Raw genomic sequence first — 17173 nt, forward strand, 5'->3', positions numbered from 1 at the left:
AAAAAAAAAAAACTTTCAGATATAGTAAAAGATGTTATAAGTATAGTCTACACATTTATAGCGGTTGATTCGATGTACTCTTTGACGTTGCTACCTAACAAATATTTTGCCGCAATGAAAAGTATATTCCCAACACGTAGTTCTCCATCAAAAAATTCAACCCTTTAGCAATATCTATAAAAATGTGGAAAAAACTGAATACAAATAACAAGTATTTTTTTAATTAGGAATCTTGGAAGTCCTTTTTTCTAAATCTTCGCCTCATTTCATAATCAACACTTCTATAAGTTCCTTTTTTCGCAAGAAGTATATCCTGCCTCATCTGTATGTATTTTTCTTCCTTGAATTTGTAATATGAATCCTGCAAGTTGATAAATAAAAATATATTATATTATATTATATTATATTATATTATATTATATTATATTATATTATATTATATTATATTATATTATATTATATTATATTATATTATATTATATTATGTAAATTGTTCAAATGTCGTTCAAAGTTGCATGCATTTCAGCCAGCAACTTATTCATTTGCCACTAACTTCATGACATAACTTTTTTCATTGCCTTACTTGGTATTACTGCATATCTTTTTGTTCCACCTACATGATTTTTAAACATTTACCTCCTATGATGTTAGTAAATATATTATCCAGTTCAAGTGAAGTAAATAATTAACATATAAATATTAACGAAATTGTGATCTTAGTAATTAATATCCAACAGTTATAACAATTTCACTATATTTAAGTTTAGCAAATATGTCTATGAAAAGTTTGTAGTAAAGTTCCACAGCAATGAGTAGCTGAAAGTTTTTATCCTTTTTGGATTAAATACAAGTTAGTGCTTCCTAAGAAAGTGAAATTAAATTAGTAGCAAGAGAGTTTAATTTCCTTAGCTTCTAATACAATTATACATATTTTACCTACAAAGAGACATAATAGTAACACATTAAAGGAAATTAAGTCACTCAAAGGAATAATACATTTATGGATGGTCGAATTAAGATGTTGAATAACTTTTTGTAGTCCAACACGTTGCGCTACCTAAATTAAAGGTTATGTATATATTGCATTCTAAAATTTTCCCACGATGTTATTTACCCACTAAAATATTGGGGATGACTCCTTATTTCCCTATTCTTATTTGGAGTGGACCTAATATTTCCTTACTAAGATCTTCTCTGAGTATGTTTGGTGGTTTTATTCACAACTGTAGTTTGGGTGTAAGATCATGAACTGTCCCATTAAAATAATTTAATAAGAACTTCACCATCAGTAGCAAATGAAGAGCAACAAAAAGGCAAAGATGACTTTCACAGAATCAACGGTGTAATTACACAAGTACTAACTAAAATAGATTACATACATACTAAATTGTGCATGCCTTTCATTGCACAATGATATGTAGTACTCTTCTTTTAATCTTTGTGCAAGTAACATGAATACAAAGTAAGTAACATGATAAAGTTGAAAGAAAATGATTATCCTGTGTGGGATATCACCCCTTGAGCTTACACCATGGACGTTCTCGATGCTCGAACTATTGTTGGTCCTAAGCAAATTCTTGGCCTGGTTGTGACTACTTAGCAAAAGACATACTCAAGAAAAATGCGACTCCAATTACAAATATTTACTCAAAATATCTCGACAACAACTCAAATGTGAGTTGTCTGAACGACCTTTAATATCGGTACTCAATACTATTCCAAATAATATATTAACTCATGCTCAAATGTATAAAACATAGCTCTTTTCAATTTGAGGTAATTACTCAAAAATCCCATTAAAGAGCTAATGCTTTGAAATGTCTCTAAACTGATAAACTCATTTAGAAATTAAAGTTTTTCTCTTTTAAATGTTAACATATCACTGTAGTTCCCTTGTATCATTTATCAAACATGAATTTAACTCTTATTATTTCTCCTATTTAATTTCTTAATACTTAGTTTAGAACTCTAGTTGATTACAAAAGAATTCTCAATTCGATTCAAAAGACCTCCTTGAACTTTCGTTGAAATGTAAATTAGGACATGTAATTTTGACATGCAAGATATCTCAAGGATTTATGAAGACTTTAAGAGTTCATATTAATAAGAAATGTAGACACTATTTGAAAGAACACATTGCTGAATGAAGGATGGAAAAGAAAATGACCTGCCAACCCTGGTGCACTATGTGGCGCAGGGCGCCAGCCCAAAATCTACCGAACAGTGTTTTAGGAACACTCCTTGAGCAGTGCGCAGGTCCCAAACTACTGAAAAGTAGTTCTGGTGCTATGGTGGCGCACCGCTCCACCACTGTACTCAGAAATCTGACGAATTTTTCTTCTCAATTTCTGATCCGAATTCATCTAGAATCGAATGATTTCTTCCAAAATCTTTTTGATTTACAAACCCACACAAAATCATCCAAAACCCATACAATATCCATCCCAAATCATACCTCATAGTCAAGATCCTCAAGTCAAGAAAACTCAAGAACCTCTATTGTTAAAGAGTGAACAACAATTAAGAACCAGTCAAGAATCTCTGAACATAATGATTTTATGGATAAATTATAGATGATAGGCGCGAGGAACAAATCCATCACTATGGAAAGTGTTGGTTTTGGAGCATTTTAATATTATAAAATTATATTTAAGATGCACATTCCATTTCCAGAAGATTAGTCTCTTTTGCATTTATCTTTGGAACAATGTATTGTGAGGCTTAGTTATATTGATTCTTCTGTTTCTGACATTTTCATTTGGTGCACATTATTTTGTCATTGTACAACTCTACAATCAGCCCGTTAGTGGCATTCTTCATTCTGCTCGTTAGTGGCATTGGATGCACTCACTTTATTTCACTATTTACTCCCCATTATTCTTTGTAACATATATAACTCATAAGACCATTATCTTCACTATTTAGAATCCATTATCTTCCTATTCTTAGCTAGGAAAACTTCTTGTAGTATAAATAGTGGCGGTCTTCATTTGGTTTGTATTATACAACACACAAGAAAAAATATAGAGCGAAAGAGTTAGTCAAAAAGAGAGTTCTTATTAGTTGAAGGGAGGTGTTCTTTTTTATGGAGCTTTGGGCTCAACTCTTGTCCAGAGTTGATGAATTATATTCTGTGAAGGTTGTTGTATTCTGGAAGGGACAAATCAAAGAGGATTACTGCTGGACTGGTGAAAACATTCGGTGCAAAGGGCTTGAATCACCTTAAAGAGAGTCAGATATCCGTGCCTCATCTTGAAGATGTTTATTTCTTCATTTTATTTTCAATTGTAATATTGTATTTTTGTTATCTTGTAAGATTTTCACTAACAGAAAGCCTTACATACCTCGAAAGAACGATGTTCTTGGTAAATTCCACAATTCTTAAAGAATGCTAGAACATAGCCCCTTTTCTCCTCTAAAACTTCACTCTAAATCCCTAAGTGATTTGGAATTGTATGGGGGATTTAGAATCTGATTAAACCCTTATTTGGCTCAGGAAGAACCTGGAGACTGAAAATATCCTTCAGTTATGATTACACTGGAAACAATGATGAAGGTACTCCAAATAACTTCAATCTTTCATGCAAATATTATCTGGTTATAATATATAATAAATCTTTTTAATTCAATTGCTTTTAACTAGTGCAACTACAGTTAAAAATGAAAATGGGGCCAAAAGAGTATTGAAACAAAAGGAAAGCCAGTAGAAGAAGAGAAGCATGAAAAAAGGTCAATGAATGATGTAGGAGAGGTGGTGAATATAAAACTCCTCAACTAAGTGGGTCAACAAAGCTATGCCTAAAGACACTTTAGGATTAATAGAAAGTGTATGATATTTTACCCATGTTCGCTATATGGTTTATGAAGAATGTGAGTGGTTTAAACTTATTCTCATATCGGTGCTCAATACTACTCCCAATAAATATATACTCGTGCTCAAATGTATAAAACATGTTCTTTCTCTGGTTTAAGATAATTGCTCATACTATCCTCTTAAAAAAGGTAACTACTTAAAATAAGATATTTGTGAACTCATAAATTCGTTTAAAAATCAAAGTTTCTATGTTCTCAAAATAATACTCTTTCTTTTTATAAAACCGAAACATTCAGGAATGTTCAATTCCCTTAAACTTTACTAAAAATGGCTCTTTATACTTCCTTAAAAACTTAGTCTAAACCATACATATTTGCTTTAAAAGATTCTCAAGATTTTCAACTCGAAACAGGGTTCTTGCTGAAATATAGACACGAAAGAATCAACTCAAGGATCTCAATAACAATATAGAAATTCAAAACTCAAAACTCAACAATACTACTCATATCAAGAATACTCAACTCATAGGGTTGATGCTGAAATATAGACATGAACAAATCAATCACGAATCTCCATGTGTAACACATAGAAACTCAACAGTTAGCAATATAATTTTAAAAAAAATAGGAACTCAAGAAATCAAAATCAACTCAACAAAAGCTTTTAAATTTTTCTCTTAAACTCATTTTAGTTTGGAATGTAATTAAGACGTGTTGTTAGGAAATGTAGGATATCTCAAGGATTAATGGATTCTTTAGGAGCTAGTACAAATAAGGGAAGGTAGTCACGATTCAAAGGAACACATTTGGAAAGAAATAAGAAAAGAAAAAGGAATAGGTGACCATGGCACACGGAGGCGCGTCGTCCTAGGGCCTGAACTTCAGAAGTTGGGCCTTGGCGCACTATTGGCACATCGTCTTAGGGCCTGAACTACTAAATTCATGCCTTGTCCCTATGGCAGAGCGTCGCCCCATGCCCCTACCCATAAAATCCAACAAATTATTCTACTAAAATTAGGGTCTTAACTCGTCTAGAACTGGGTGATTTCTTCTTAACTCTTATTTATTCTCAAATACAACATGAATACATACAAAATTTCATACAGTACCTTAAAAAATCACAACTCATACTCAAGATACTCAAAACTTCCATTATTAAAGAATGAAACTATAATCAAGAACTACTCAAAAATCTCTTAATATAATGATTTCATGGACGAATTCATGAATGAATGAGATGTATGGTGTGAGGAAGAACAAGTCAGACACTATGAGAAGTCTTGCATACGTAGAACGAACAAAGTTTCTTGGTGAAATTTAATTGAACCTTAAAGAACACTTGAAATCTAGCTTGTCTTCTCTTAATATCAAGGCCTGGCGCCCTGTGCGAATAGCGCCACAAGCCCTAACTTCAGTTTTTTAGGGTCTGGCATCCCAGGCTAGCAGTTCTCCAAGGATTGTTTGGTTGATTCTTTTCTTTGTTTCATCTGACACGTTCTTCTTTAAGTTGTGTCAATGTTTTCCTTCCTCGTATTAACTCCTATAGGATCCATTTAGTTTTTTAAAATCCTTGCAAATCCTAATTATATGTATTAATGCAAATTCAAAACTAAATTGATTTTAAAAGGAAAATTCAAGAGTTTATGGATTTATTATAGAGAGTTATTTTTAACCAACAAAATCTTAAGCTAAGTATCCCAAATGTAATATTCTTACATTGAGAATAGAGAAACTTTGGTTTCTAAAGAGATTTTAGGAGATTAGGAGATTTCAGAGTAGTTACCTTTCTAAAAAAATTATGTTGAGTTATCATCTCAATACAGAGAAAGAATAGTTCTACCTAAGCATGAGTATATATATTTATTGTGAGTAGTATTGAACAATAATATGGGGTGAGTTCAGACAACTCACATCATTCATAAATCATATAGCCAACATGGGTGTAGGAGCATATTTTTTAGACGACTTCTAATTGCTTCAAAGCATAGCTTAGTGGATCCACTTAGTTTAGGTGTTCTATACTCAGTAAGGCATAAGATAGTTTCGGGAATGTGGGTGAGACGGTGTATCATAACATAACTCATAGTGATGACTGTATGTTAAAGAATCTCCCAAATAATCTTTGGTGTTCCTCCTTGATTTCTGTAGGAATTCACATTTATTTCTTTTTATTAGTGAGTTTTCATGGGTCTCGTACTGACATTTATCCTAGCATTGGAGGTTTGTTAGAGTTAGAGTTGATGAGTCTCTTAGTAAGTTCCCTTCTGGTTGAGATCTTGAAACTATTACTTATACTTTATCAAGTATTTCAAGACATTTATTGAGTTAAGGTTAAAATAAGATTATTCAGTTTTATTATGAATTTAAAGTTCCCTATTTGTTTAAGTAAGTCTTTCTCTAAGCAGTCAACAATGTGAAGGGTTCGCTTGAAGACCAACAATGGTTCTAAGTGTTGGCCACGTCCAAGGTGTAGAAGGGAAGAAGAAGAAAGAGAAGGAGAATGAGGAGAAGTAGGAGGAGAAGAAGGGGAGGAAGAGGAGGAGGAGGAGGAGAAGTGGAAGGAGGAATTAGGGAGGAGAAAGAGAAGGAGGAGGAGGAGGATGAGAAGAAGGATAAGAGTAAGGAGGAGGAGGAGAAGGAGAAGAAAGAGAATGAGAAGAATGAGAAAGAGGACGAGGAAAAAGAGAAGGAGGAGAAGGAGGAGAAGGAAGAGGGAGAAGAAGGAGGAGGAAGAGGCAGAAGAAGGAGAAAAAGGAGGAGGAGGAGAACAAAAAGATGAACTTCCAATAGAGATCAATTGTTCCATTTTCTTGCAAGTGTAAAGTTTGATTATATTGATCTTCAAAACTGCAAAACTGAAACAGATAAAAAGAAATGCACCTTACAGGACCAGGATGATCAACTTGATTCACTGAATCAAAACTTGAAATCTTAAATTTTGATCTTAAAAACGGCTAAACCGAAACTGATAGAAAAAATAGTATCTTAAAAGACGAGGTTGATCAACTTGATTCACTCAATTAGAACTTGAAATATGAAATTTTGATGCTGTCCATTATTGAAAAAGGAAATGGAGTTATGAGTGAAGATCAAAAAAAGATTGAATCAGATTGTAAGGACTGTAAAATTAATTTTTTTGTGACAAAGAAAAGGTGAGAAAATTGAATCTAGCAGTGTCTAGGTTGAAAATGGACCTTTAAAAAGCTAATAGATTTACTAATTCCACTAGAATTGTCAAAATTGAATGGTAGGGTGAACAATGAGAAGTCTGGCTTAGAATTCCATAAAAAACTATTATCTTCGAAGATTTGTACGATATTTGGGGTAAAACTGGTCATCCAACTACTAACTGTCTACTTGCTAATAATTTTGAAAAAATAAATACTAAATTGAAAAATGAAAACATATTTATACATGTTTACAGAAACATGTCCACTAACATGTTGTTTTGATGGGTGAGAAGAAAAATTGATTCACCCTTTTGATGATAAGAAAGGATCCAAGCTTATCTGGATTCCTAAGAGTAACCTAGGATCCAAGCTTATCTGAATTCCTAAGAGTAAGCCTTAAGTTGTTTTGCAGGTGCAGCTGAAAGGAAGCAAGCGATATTGATTCATAAATATTGCTTGCTTAAGGCATATGACTGAAGATAAACAAAAACGAAAATAATGGCAAGCAACAGTCTCTCTTTGAATTCACCACCAATTTTTACAGACGAAAACTATCAAATTTTGTCTGTGAGAAGAAACCCATATTTTGAAACGTGTATGATATGTGAGATTGTGATGGATGAAAAACCCTTACAAGTTCTCTCTGTTCAGATTAAAGCAATTTTAGAAAAACGTCTACAGATGACAATGTCACCTCATGTGTTATTGAAGAACAAATCACAAGAAGAAGAAAAACAAAAGAAGAAATTTTGAAAGTTCAAAAACAATGAAAAAAGTTCAACATCAACTACCAAAGCAAAAAATTAGGAGGATCATTTTATTTTTCAATTACAGTAACTACAGCAAAGGAGGAGTGTTGAAGTTTGGTTTTAGTTACTCTAGTAACTTTTAGCAAAATAATATATTTAGTTTGAATTAATTTGAATTTTGAATTTTAGTTAGATGGTTTATGCTGTTGAGATAATTTAGGTTGTTTAAATTTTAAATTATGCAGATAATGTATTTTAAGTGGGATATTTAAAGCCCCTCAATGCTTATTGAAAGCTATTATAAGTCATTTTAATCCTGAGAGACATTTTCAATTACTTTAAGCAGGCCCGTGCTTTTAAAAAAACACCAACAAAATTGATACTCAAATAAAAGGCTGAAGGAATGTATTCACTAATAAGATTGTTGAAGTGGAGGTTGCTCAAGCAGCTTATAAGAAAAAAACGCGCTTCAGACTGTAATTAAAGCTCTACAGAGTCATCTCGATAAACAAAGGGCTGGAAATGCTGAAATCATGTGCCGGATTGTCTGTTAACACAACTATTGCCACTTGTTCCATTCTTCTCTTCACTTCTCAATCTTCGTGCCTCTAGCTTTATTCTACTCCTATTTAATGTTTTGTTTTAAGTTATTAGTGCTCAATATGTTTTTTCTTTATTATGTATGGCTTCGTTCTTATATAAAACATGATCTGACAACTTAATAGAATGATTAGCTATTTCTCTATTAATGAATCATGTTTTTACTTTTTATATTACATAATTATGTTGCATGAAGTCCTTATCTTACTGTCTTGGTAGTAGCCTCAATGGTCATGAATTCTTTAACTAATATCTCTAGCTAGTATGTTATAGGGTTGACATAAATTTTCAATGATGCCAAAAGAGAGAAGATAAAAGTTGTGCAATGTTTATAACCCAATGACTAACTCATTTCATGCTTCAGTGTCCACAAGTAAAGTTTTTTGAATGCACAAAGATAATATATTTTTCATCATCAAAAAGGGAGAATTCATTGGGATTTTTTTAAGTTTTGATGATTGATAAAGAAAGATGAAATACGTCACACAAAATTGTGCAAAGGTGCATGCATTGTCACAAATGAATTGGGAAAAACTTTCAAAGCAAGTGCAAAAATAAAGAAATGGATAATGTTAATTTCGTAATAAAACACAAGAAAACAAACAAGTGGTGAATTGAACAGAAAGAATCAATGAGTTTGCTTTGAAGGGAGTTTAAAGAGGCAAGGAGTTTAAAATGAAGAAGTAATTTGACTTGAAGTAGAACTTTTCAAATGAGTGTTGAACTGAAGAGCTGGAATTCGACTATAACAAAAAAGAATAAATGAATTTGTTTTAAGGAAAGAGTCTAAAGAAGCAAGGATCTTGAATTAAAGAAGGAGTCAAGTGATTGGGGAGTTCAAAGAGAATAATAAATCTATGAAGAATTGTGCTCAAATAGAGGTGAAGTTATCTGTATTACTCGTGCACTTTTAGAGCTAAAGGGCAATTGGAAAATTGACTTCACAAGTTCTATGAGTAGGGTGAATGAACACATTGAAGAATCAGGTCCTATCACAATGTTTATATATTAGGAGGATTTCATCGAGTAGTACTATTGATGTATCTTTACTTTAATGTGTTATAAACTAAATTAGGAATGTTTCCTTCAAGTTGAGATAACTCGTATATTTGGGTACACATACCTTGGAAGGTTTGTGTTGATGTTAGGGAATTATTGTTCGTAATTCTATAGGTTGCATAGGCTTGTAATCTGTTTTGTCTTGAGCCTTAGTGATATAGTGAAGCTGACGTTAAATCTTGTAGAGGTAAAGGTCGTGATGTATCACACCTTTTTAAGCCAGGTGTTTTTCACGTAAAAAATTATGTTTTACTTACTGTTCTTACTACTTTGTTGGAACACACTAGGCAAATTTTTTACACTTGGGAGAAAAGTTAAAGTAAGTAAATTGCTAAGTCATGCAGACTATTATAACGTCACTTTCACAAACACTCTATCACTTTTCACATCAAAACATTACCATATAAGAGAAATAGATGATTTGCATATGTCTAATAGTTGTTAGAGAACATGTATATACTCAATTACGTAATGTAGATAGCTAGGACCCATGGGGGAACGACATTACTATACTAGGAAATGCCCTTTATGATCAACATACTATATCGATAATCCTTTACAAATCAATATCCTAGTTGAACCTTTACCAAAATTTAACCTTTTATTTCCTCTATATCAATCTGATACATGAAATATAAATGCCAATTAAAAACAACAATCCATATATTGGATTCAAACCCTCGGTATAGATAATCAAAAGAACCTCAGAACAATCAACAAGGCAAGAACGACAATGATAAAATAATCAAATAATCATTTCATATGATATATTTAAATATCAACCGTTTCCTATATATTAGTGACAACACAATCATTTTTACCAATGCTACAACTACAAATCAAGTTCACCTAGTCATATAACACAATCAATACTAGCATACATGCTCGTCATCTCATTTATATAGGACATCCATCATCCATTGCCCATTTACATAGTCAATTAATACACTAACACTCTGAAAGAATCAAAGAAAGTTTCAATTTGCCTTAAACGCCTGAAAAGTCAATTCATGGCCTTGCCCTTTCATAGAGCATATGAACAGTCTCAATCTAGTCTGATACATTATTTAGATGGTAAAACCTATTTGTAGACACTAATATTGCTATACTTTTATCACCGGCCAAATAAGTTAACCCCGAGCTCCAAAGGGAAAACTGATTTTAATTACAATTTAGATTACCCATACTGCAGGAACTCATTTCTCAAAAATAGATTTCTTAATTTTGGCTATTAATTTTTAGTTTCATGTTCTTACTCAATTCTGAAGGATGGAATAATCAACAAATAAAAGACTTGATAAAAAGATTGGTTTACCCATAGTATAATGTACCTCAAATGAGAATTTTCATTTTAAAAATGGAGTCTTTATTACATCCAAATCAAAGTATTACAATTTCTAGATGTGGAGTGAAATTCCTCAATTTCCTCTGATAAAAATCACTGAACTTTTACCTCAAGCAAACATGGTTTGATATCTAATACAATGTTCAGGCATAAAAAAAATCTTTTTTTGTTATTTTTTGTCATTAAAGTAGAAAAATCCGGTATCCAAAAAGTCTGCCCCAACACCTTTTTGCAACCAACAATTTAGTTTTCACTAAAACGGCCGTAATATCCTTATACGACCTCTGAAATGCAACGATTTATTTTTACTATGAGTCCTAAATAATAATATGGATCTCTTCATTTAATTGAAACTCAATTTCATGTTTGGATTCCCAAGGAGATGAAGTCTCAGAATAAATTTTCGATCTCTATAATTAAAAATGGATCTGTCGATCGTCACGTTTTAATGATAAACAAAAGACAAAGCACCCGAAATGTTCACAATTCATCCGAAACTCGTTGAAATTAAATCAAAATTTGCGGACAAGTCCAAACTCATCATATAAGCATGTCAACACTTTCAGATCATATATATCTGAGCTAGTCAAGTCAACTCTAACTTTAAATTTAATTGCAATGCAACTTGTTCGTCCGAAAGATCCAGAACCTCCAAGACACAGTAACTGAACAAAAATTGATTTAGGTTACAAACAAGAACTTCAAGTCTGCCTCTGTTAATTTCTCCAATGCCTCTGAAGCACCACCGACCGTCCTACAAAAATCAATATTTGGAAATCAGCACACCAGAGAGAGAAGGGGGGAACGTCAAAGTAGAAGAGGAAAATTCAAAGAACACACATGCAACTAGCACAATGAACTTGGAGGAAATTACCCTTCAAAAAGTAGTTTTTTCTTCTCTTGCAACTCTAAGATCCTCTCCTCGATTGTATTCTCAATCACAAATCTCACAATCCTAGAAATGATAAAAATAAGAATAATGTATCTTTATTGGTATAGTTAGTCGAAGAAATACACGCACACACCTTGTTGGTTTAAACTGCCCTATTCGATGGATTCTATCTTCAGCTTGCCTCTCCACAGCAGCATTCCACCAAGGATCCATCAAAAAAACCTATCAAAGTGCAAAAGGAGAATGAAACGTCAAGGAATGTAGTCTGGGTCATTCAACGATATATTATTAGTTCAAAATGTATTTGTTCTTTAGGTTCACCGAGATGAAGTGAAAACATCCCAAACAAAAAAATAGTTTTAACCTGAAAAGCTGAAGGAATCCAACATAGATTCAAGAAATGAAGAATATTTATTGACAAATAGAGGAAAGGATATCCTTACGTGTGATGCCACTGTAAGATTCAGGGAAAGACCTCCGGCTTTCAAGCTCATAAGAAATATAATGCAATCTGGATCATTGGTAAATCTTGTAATTGCAGAATCTCTTGCAGTGATAGTCATGGATCCATCTAATTGAACACAATTAATCCCCGACTGCCAAATGCACACAAGAAATGTTTTTTGTTATGACTACTGGTTGAAACAATAGGGGTAGATGTGAAGGGGATAACGAATACATGTCTTACCTTCTGTAGAGAATAGTGTATCAGATCCAAAAATGATGTGAATTGGCTGAAGACTATTGCCTTTGCGGAACCTTCTCTTTCAATCATGAACCTTATTTCTTCTCTCTTGATCCAATGAAACAAGCAATGAGAATGCTTATAAGTTTCCACTCAATTAAGTGGGCGTGGTATTTGATGGAACATTTTCAAATGGTAAGCAAAACTTTAAACCAAACCAAACTATAAAGCTAAGGTAAAATAAGATATAGTTATTGATTGAAAAGTAATTGTTTACCAACGCTTCTATTTTTGTGCTTGTCTGAAAATTATCAAGGCAAATTCTGGTCAATATACTCGAGGACCTAAATCCTTTGATTGTTGCTTTAGTTTTCTGATCATTTGCTGTGAAATCCACTGTAATTGATTTAAAACATGAAGGGCATGAAAGTTGTTCCACAATTGCAGAAAAGTTTATTAGACATGACTTGCAAAAGACATGTGTGCAAGAATTAACCTGCAATAGTCAAAAGAGGTGCACATTTTATAGGAGAGTCATTTTAATTTTCAAATGACAACATAATAGTAATGAATTCATAGAATTTTATAGGAGAGTCAGTTTAAGTTTCAAATGACAACATAATAGTAATGAATTCATAGAATATTTCTTAGGTTGTCAATAGATGAGGTACGAGAATTGAAATCATCAACTCTACGAGTTTAATTAAAGTTGTTATAGTGTTAAAAGGCATTTCAAAAAGTATTTCTAGTAAAAAGAAAAAGAGAGGTCTTTCTTATGGTGCTGGAAAAGAATTTTAGAAAGACATCTTAGATGTAAATGTTGAAAACTATGTGCACATTAAGATGAAATATCCATCACATAATATATGAAATATAAATGTAGTGTGAGTAGGAAATCCATCAAATTCAATTTTAGTGATGTATCAAGTTTCGTGAGTGAACTTATTTATTTATTTTATACTTTCTATTTCTTTTCTTAGGGAAGTGGGAGAGTATGCAACTCACGATTGGATCTTCTACTGGATAATGACATAAACCACATGTTTGTTCAGCATAGCCAACATTAGTTGTTCTTCCACTTCTAGCCAAAGCAGAACTTGAGCATTCCACAAGGTAAGGATGATCGACGGCCTGTAGTCAAATAAAAGATAAGACGTGTGAGTATAGCTTTCAATTAGCGAAGAAGAAAGGAGGCAAAGCAAGGATTTCTTCTTTCTTTCAAAGTGAGAAAGGGAAAGCAAATGAATCGAAAATTAATCAAATATAAGAAAACGTTTCCTAGTTATTACATAGATCATAGAAAGTCAAATTGCTTGCTTTAGTAAAAGAAGTCTGAACAATTTTTTTTAGGCTCAAGGAAGGATATATATAAGGAAAAAGCAAGCCAAGAAATTACTGAAGGAATTATTATCTCTGAGTTCTAAAATATTGCAAGATTAAACCAATTAACTGTTAGGATCGAATTCACGCACACACACTAGATGAATGAAGAACACAAGAACTTTCAAGAGAAAGAGATGAGAGATCTAGAGAGATAAAGAGAAAACCCAATATTTCGTGGCAACACCCCGTGAGTAAACTTCCACGGCGGTGAGGTATATTTATATTAATAAATCAGAGTATTTTTGGTTATAGAGAATAAATAGAGAATAAATAGGAAAGTTATATATATTAATCAGGCTCCACTACCTAACATTAACAACATTAAATATTTCATCTCCACAATTTAATAATTTTACCACAATTGGTGTTGAAGAACTGAAATATTTCTTGTTAAGAAAAAAATTACATTAGATCTGATCCACACTTTGAAGGTTAACAATGAACCTACTACAAAGAATTTTATTCACGGCGAATACCAAATTCAAGAAGCAATCAATACATTATAAAAAACAAGTCAGTTGAAAGCAAGATATCAATACCTGCCGCATGCGTGTGAGTAGATTAAAAATGTTAACATAGTTGTTCATCAACGTACCAGCTTGAATGTATCTGTGCCAAAATACGTCAGCAAGAAACAACATAGTGATGAGAAAATGAATAGTACACTCCTAGTGTTGATTATTTTCCATGAAAACCCGTGTAAAATTAATTTCTAAGAAAGGAATGTCTGTATGCTTTCAGGATGACTTAACATATAGAAATTAGATGAAACATATTCCATGAAAAGGCATTTATTGCACCATGAGTATCGAAAGGAGAGGAAAAATAGGCCAAGATTAATTTCAAACAAGCAAGGATCGAGTTTCATAATCATAGACAAAACTATATTACATACATATTGAATTGTGCCCGACTTTCATCCCACAGTGATCTGTAATAGTCTTCTTCCTTAACATCGAAACAATCTTTGCGCAAGGTAACCTAAATAAGAAAGTAAGTAAAATGCTAAAGAGGAGAGAAAACAATTAATAACTCAAGCATTATGTTAATGTGAAAAAAAAACTTACGATCTTTAGAGGAAGTCCAAGATCAGCAGCCCTTCCCTTTTTAGTACGTCTTAGCATTATGGTTTTTAAAATTTTGTGTTTCAACAGAATCATCGCATCTCTACCAAACCCATGATTCCCTTGAGATTGTATGGGTGAGGCAATATACTAGAACATAAGATGTATCAACATCACCGTGAAGCAACAATATTATTTATCACAACTAATGAAATGCATCAAAATAAATATAGCAATTTGATAACTTACTCTATTCCACCAGCAAAAGTGTCGAAAAGATTGGTGGTGGCAATGTGGACACTCGAATGAGCTAAAATAAACACAAACACAAAAGGGAGAAAAAAGATATTTCAAAAAGGTGAAAATAAAAAGATGCTCAAGGAAGAAAGATTTCAACTGTCATTGAAATAGTAACAACTATATCTCGGGTGAAAATGAACAAATATAACATAGTAAAATGAAAACAAATCCTCAGCTATATGTTTCTCTATTTAACCAAGTTAGGCGCAAATATAAAAAAGAAACTTTTAAGTCTACCTATTGTCGAGAGCTCTGCAATCACAATCTTCGCAGAAGTAGTAGGAGTAAGGAGTAATTTGTAAGAAACAGACCTGTCCAAAAGTAAGGATGTATTTAGATCAGAGAATGAATATGTGAATTATGTTAGCCCCAAAAGAAGATTAATAACAAGAAACATACAAGTGAGTACAACTCTCCTACACGGTTCTGTAGGGGAGTACCACTTAAGGCCCACTTATAAGAAGATTCTAGCGAAAGAATAGCTCTTGTAGTGTTGCTGCGTATATTTTTCACACAATGGGCCTGAGCAACAAAAGTGCAGTCCGTTAGAAAATAGTGGATAAAGGGTTTGTCCGATGAAACTTACAAATGTGAACTTTTAATAAACTTCTCAGTAAAAAAATAACATATACAACATTACCCCTAACTACCCATGATGGCAGAGTGGTTTGTCATGTTTATACAACCTTACCCCTACCTTGTAAAGGTAGAGAGGGTTGTTTAGGTAGACCTTCAGCTTAAGTAAAACATATCAAGAAAAACCATATATGTGGGTCAAGTAATGCAATGATCACCTCATCCAAAATAATACGATTCCAATTCATAGAGCGCAAAATCATGATATTTTTCCTGTACTCAGTCTCCACTGTTGAGTAGGTAGTGATAACAAAATCATATTCCGCGAATCTGCCAATATTTTTCTCCCTGTTGGCACCATGATATACAAAAATTGTGTTGCTTCCTTTTGTAGTGAAGCGTTCAATCTCGTTGACCCACTGAATTACAGCAACAACTGGACATATAACAAGGGTTCCTTTCACTGCTGGAAGAATACAGGGGGCAGGTGAGAGCAAACCGGAATCTGAAATTGCTTGCCCTATTCCACGTTTAGCTAGCACAAGAGCTATGGCTTGAACAGTCTTCCCCATCCCCATATCATCTGCAAGAATACCGCCTCTAACTATAGATTCTTCTTGCTTCAAAGCCCAAGCCAACCATTCTTTCTGATACCTTAGCAAGGGTATGATCAAATCAGACGGCTGCTCAGCAGTTTCAGTCATAAACTCATTCTGACTATTGAAGTCTAGATAAAGTGTATGGTTTTCTTCCATCCACCTATCGTTCTCTTCTTCCCATTTTTGCCATATCAATAAAAGGTCACCACCATTTCCTACATCATTTATTACACCATCTTGTTCTACCTGCTCTTCTTTTATTTTAATACTGCATTCACCCTTTGTTATATTGGGACAAACTGCTTCCGCAGTTAAATCAGTGTCAACAAATCCACCTACTTGGGCTTCATTCATCAAATTATCAGCTTCATCTGCATAGATGGTTAAACCAATAATCACATAATAACCGTGTGTACTATTCAATGCACATCCATATCTGACTGCATGAACTTTTGTTTTAGGTTAGCCAGTAACTATCATATATCGGCAAAAAGAAAGTCCCAACATGCTAATTAAATGTCACTGTAGTTGCAACAATTAAAAAGGACAAAATTGAAGGCAGGATATAAAAATAACTCCATCCTCATCAAAGCTCCTAATTTGGAAGCTTTGTTCTCCTAATTTCACAATCCACATTTAAGTGCAACCACATCATTTACATTTATCTACAACATATATAGTGGATATAGATATGAAACATGCCATATCAAAGAAATACTTCATCACCCACAAAAACAACAACGAAAAGGACATTTTAGTATAACAAATTGGCCCACTTGTTTCTAAGGATGGGAACAAACTCGCAATATTCCTATTAGGAAATATCATATTCTCTAATAATACTCGCAAACCTTATTGAATGATCTTCCCATTTTTCCTTCTATTTATACAAGTTTAGTCCCCGATACAAGAACATTTTTTTAGCTTCATATTTTCTA

At 33.0% G+C, this 17173-nt stretch overlaps 1 protein-coding gene across 2 annotated transcripts in view; it reads right to left on the bottom strand.

Annotated features, from left to right (window-relative positions):
* Positions 1–11233: 11233 nt before the first annotated feature.
* Positions 11234–17173, bottom strand: part of LOC107018510 (ATP-dependent helicase rhp16-like) — a 39228-nt gene continuing 33288 nt past the window's right edge. For both annotated transcript variants that reach the window (XM_027917313.1, XM_015219009.2), the window contains exons 3-16: positions 15855–16606; positions 15460–15582; positions 15298–15371; positions 15010–15070; positions 14764–14910; positions 14592–14677; positions 14236–14305; positions 13319–13444; positions 12591–12809; positions 12317–12421; positions 12072–12224; positions 11762–11850; positions 11611–11691; positions 11234–11490 (exon numbers count right to left, since the gene is read on the bottom strand). In XM_027917313.1, the coding sequence (XP_027773114.1) occupies positions 11418–11490; positions 11611–11691; positions 11762–11850; positions 12072–12224; positions 12317–12421; positions 12591–12809; positions 13319–13444; positions 14236–14305; positions 14592–14677; positions 14764–14910; positions 15010–15070; positions 15298–15371; positions 15460–15582; positions 15855–16589 (2142 nt within the window). In that variant the 5' untranslated portion in view covers positions 16590–16606 and the 3' untranslated portion in view covers positions 11234–11417. The remainder of the gene's footprint in view (positions 11491–11610; positions 11692–11761; positions 11851–12071; positions 12225–12316; positions 12422–12590; positions 12810–13318; positions 13445–14235; positions 14306–14591; positions 14678–14763; positions 14911–15009; positions 15071–15297; positions 15372–15459; positions 15583–15854; positions 16607–17173) is intronic.

Source organism: Solanum pennellii, chromosome 5 (genome assembly GCF_001406875.1).
Source record: "Solanum pennellii chromosome 5, SPENNV200".
Classification (NCBI taxonomy): domain Eukaryota; kingdom Viridiplantae; phylum Streptophyta; class Magnoliopsida; order Solanales; family Solanaceae; genus Solanum; species Solanum pennellii.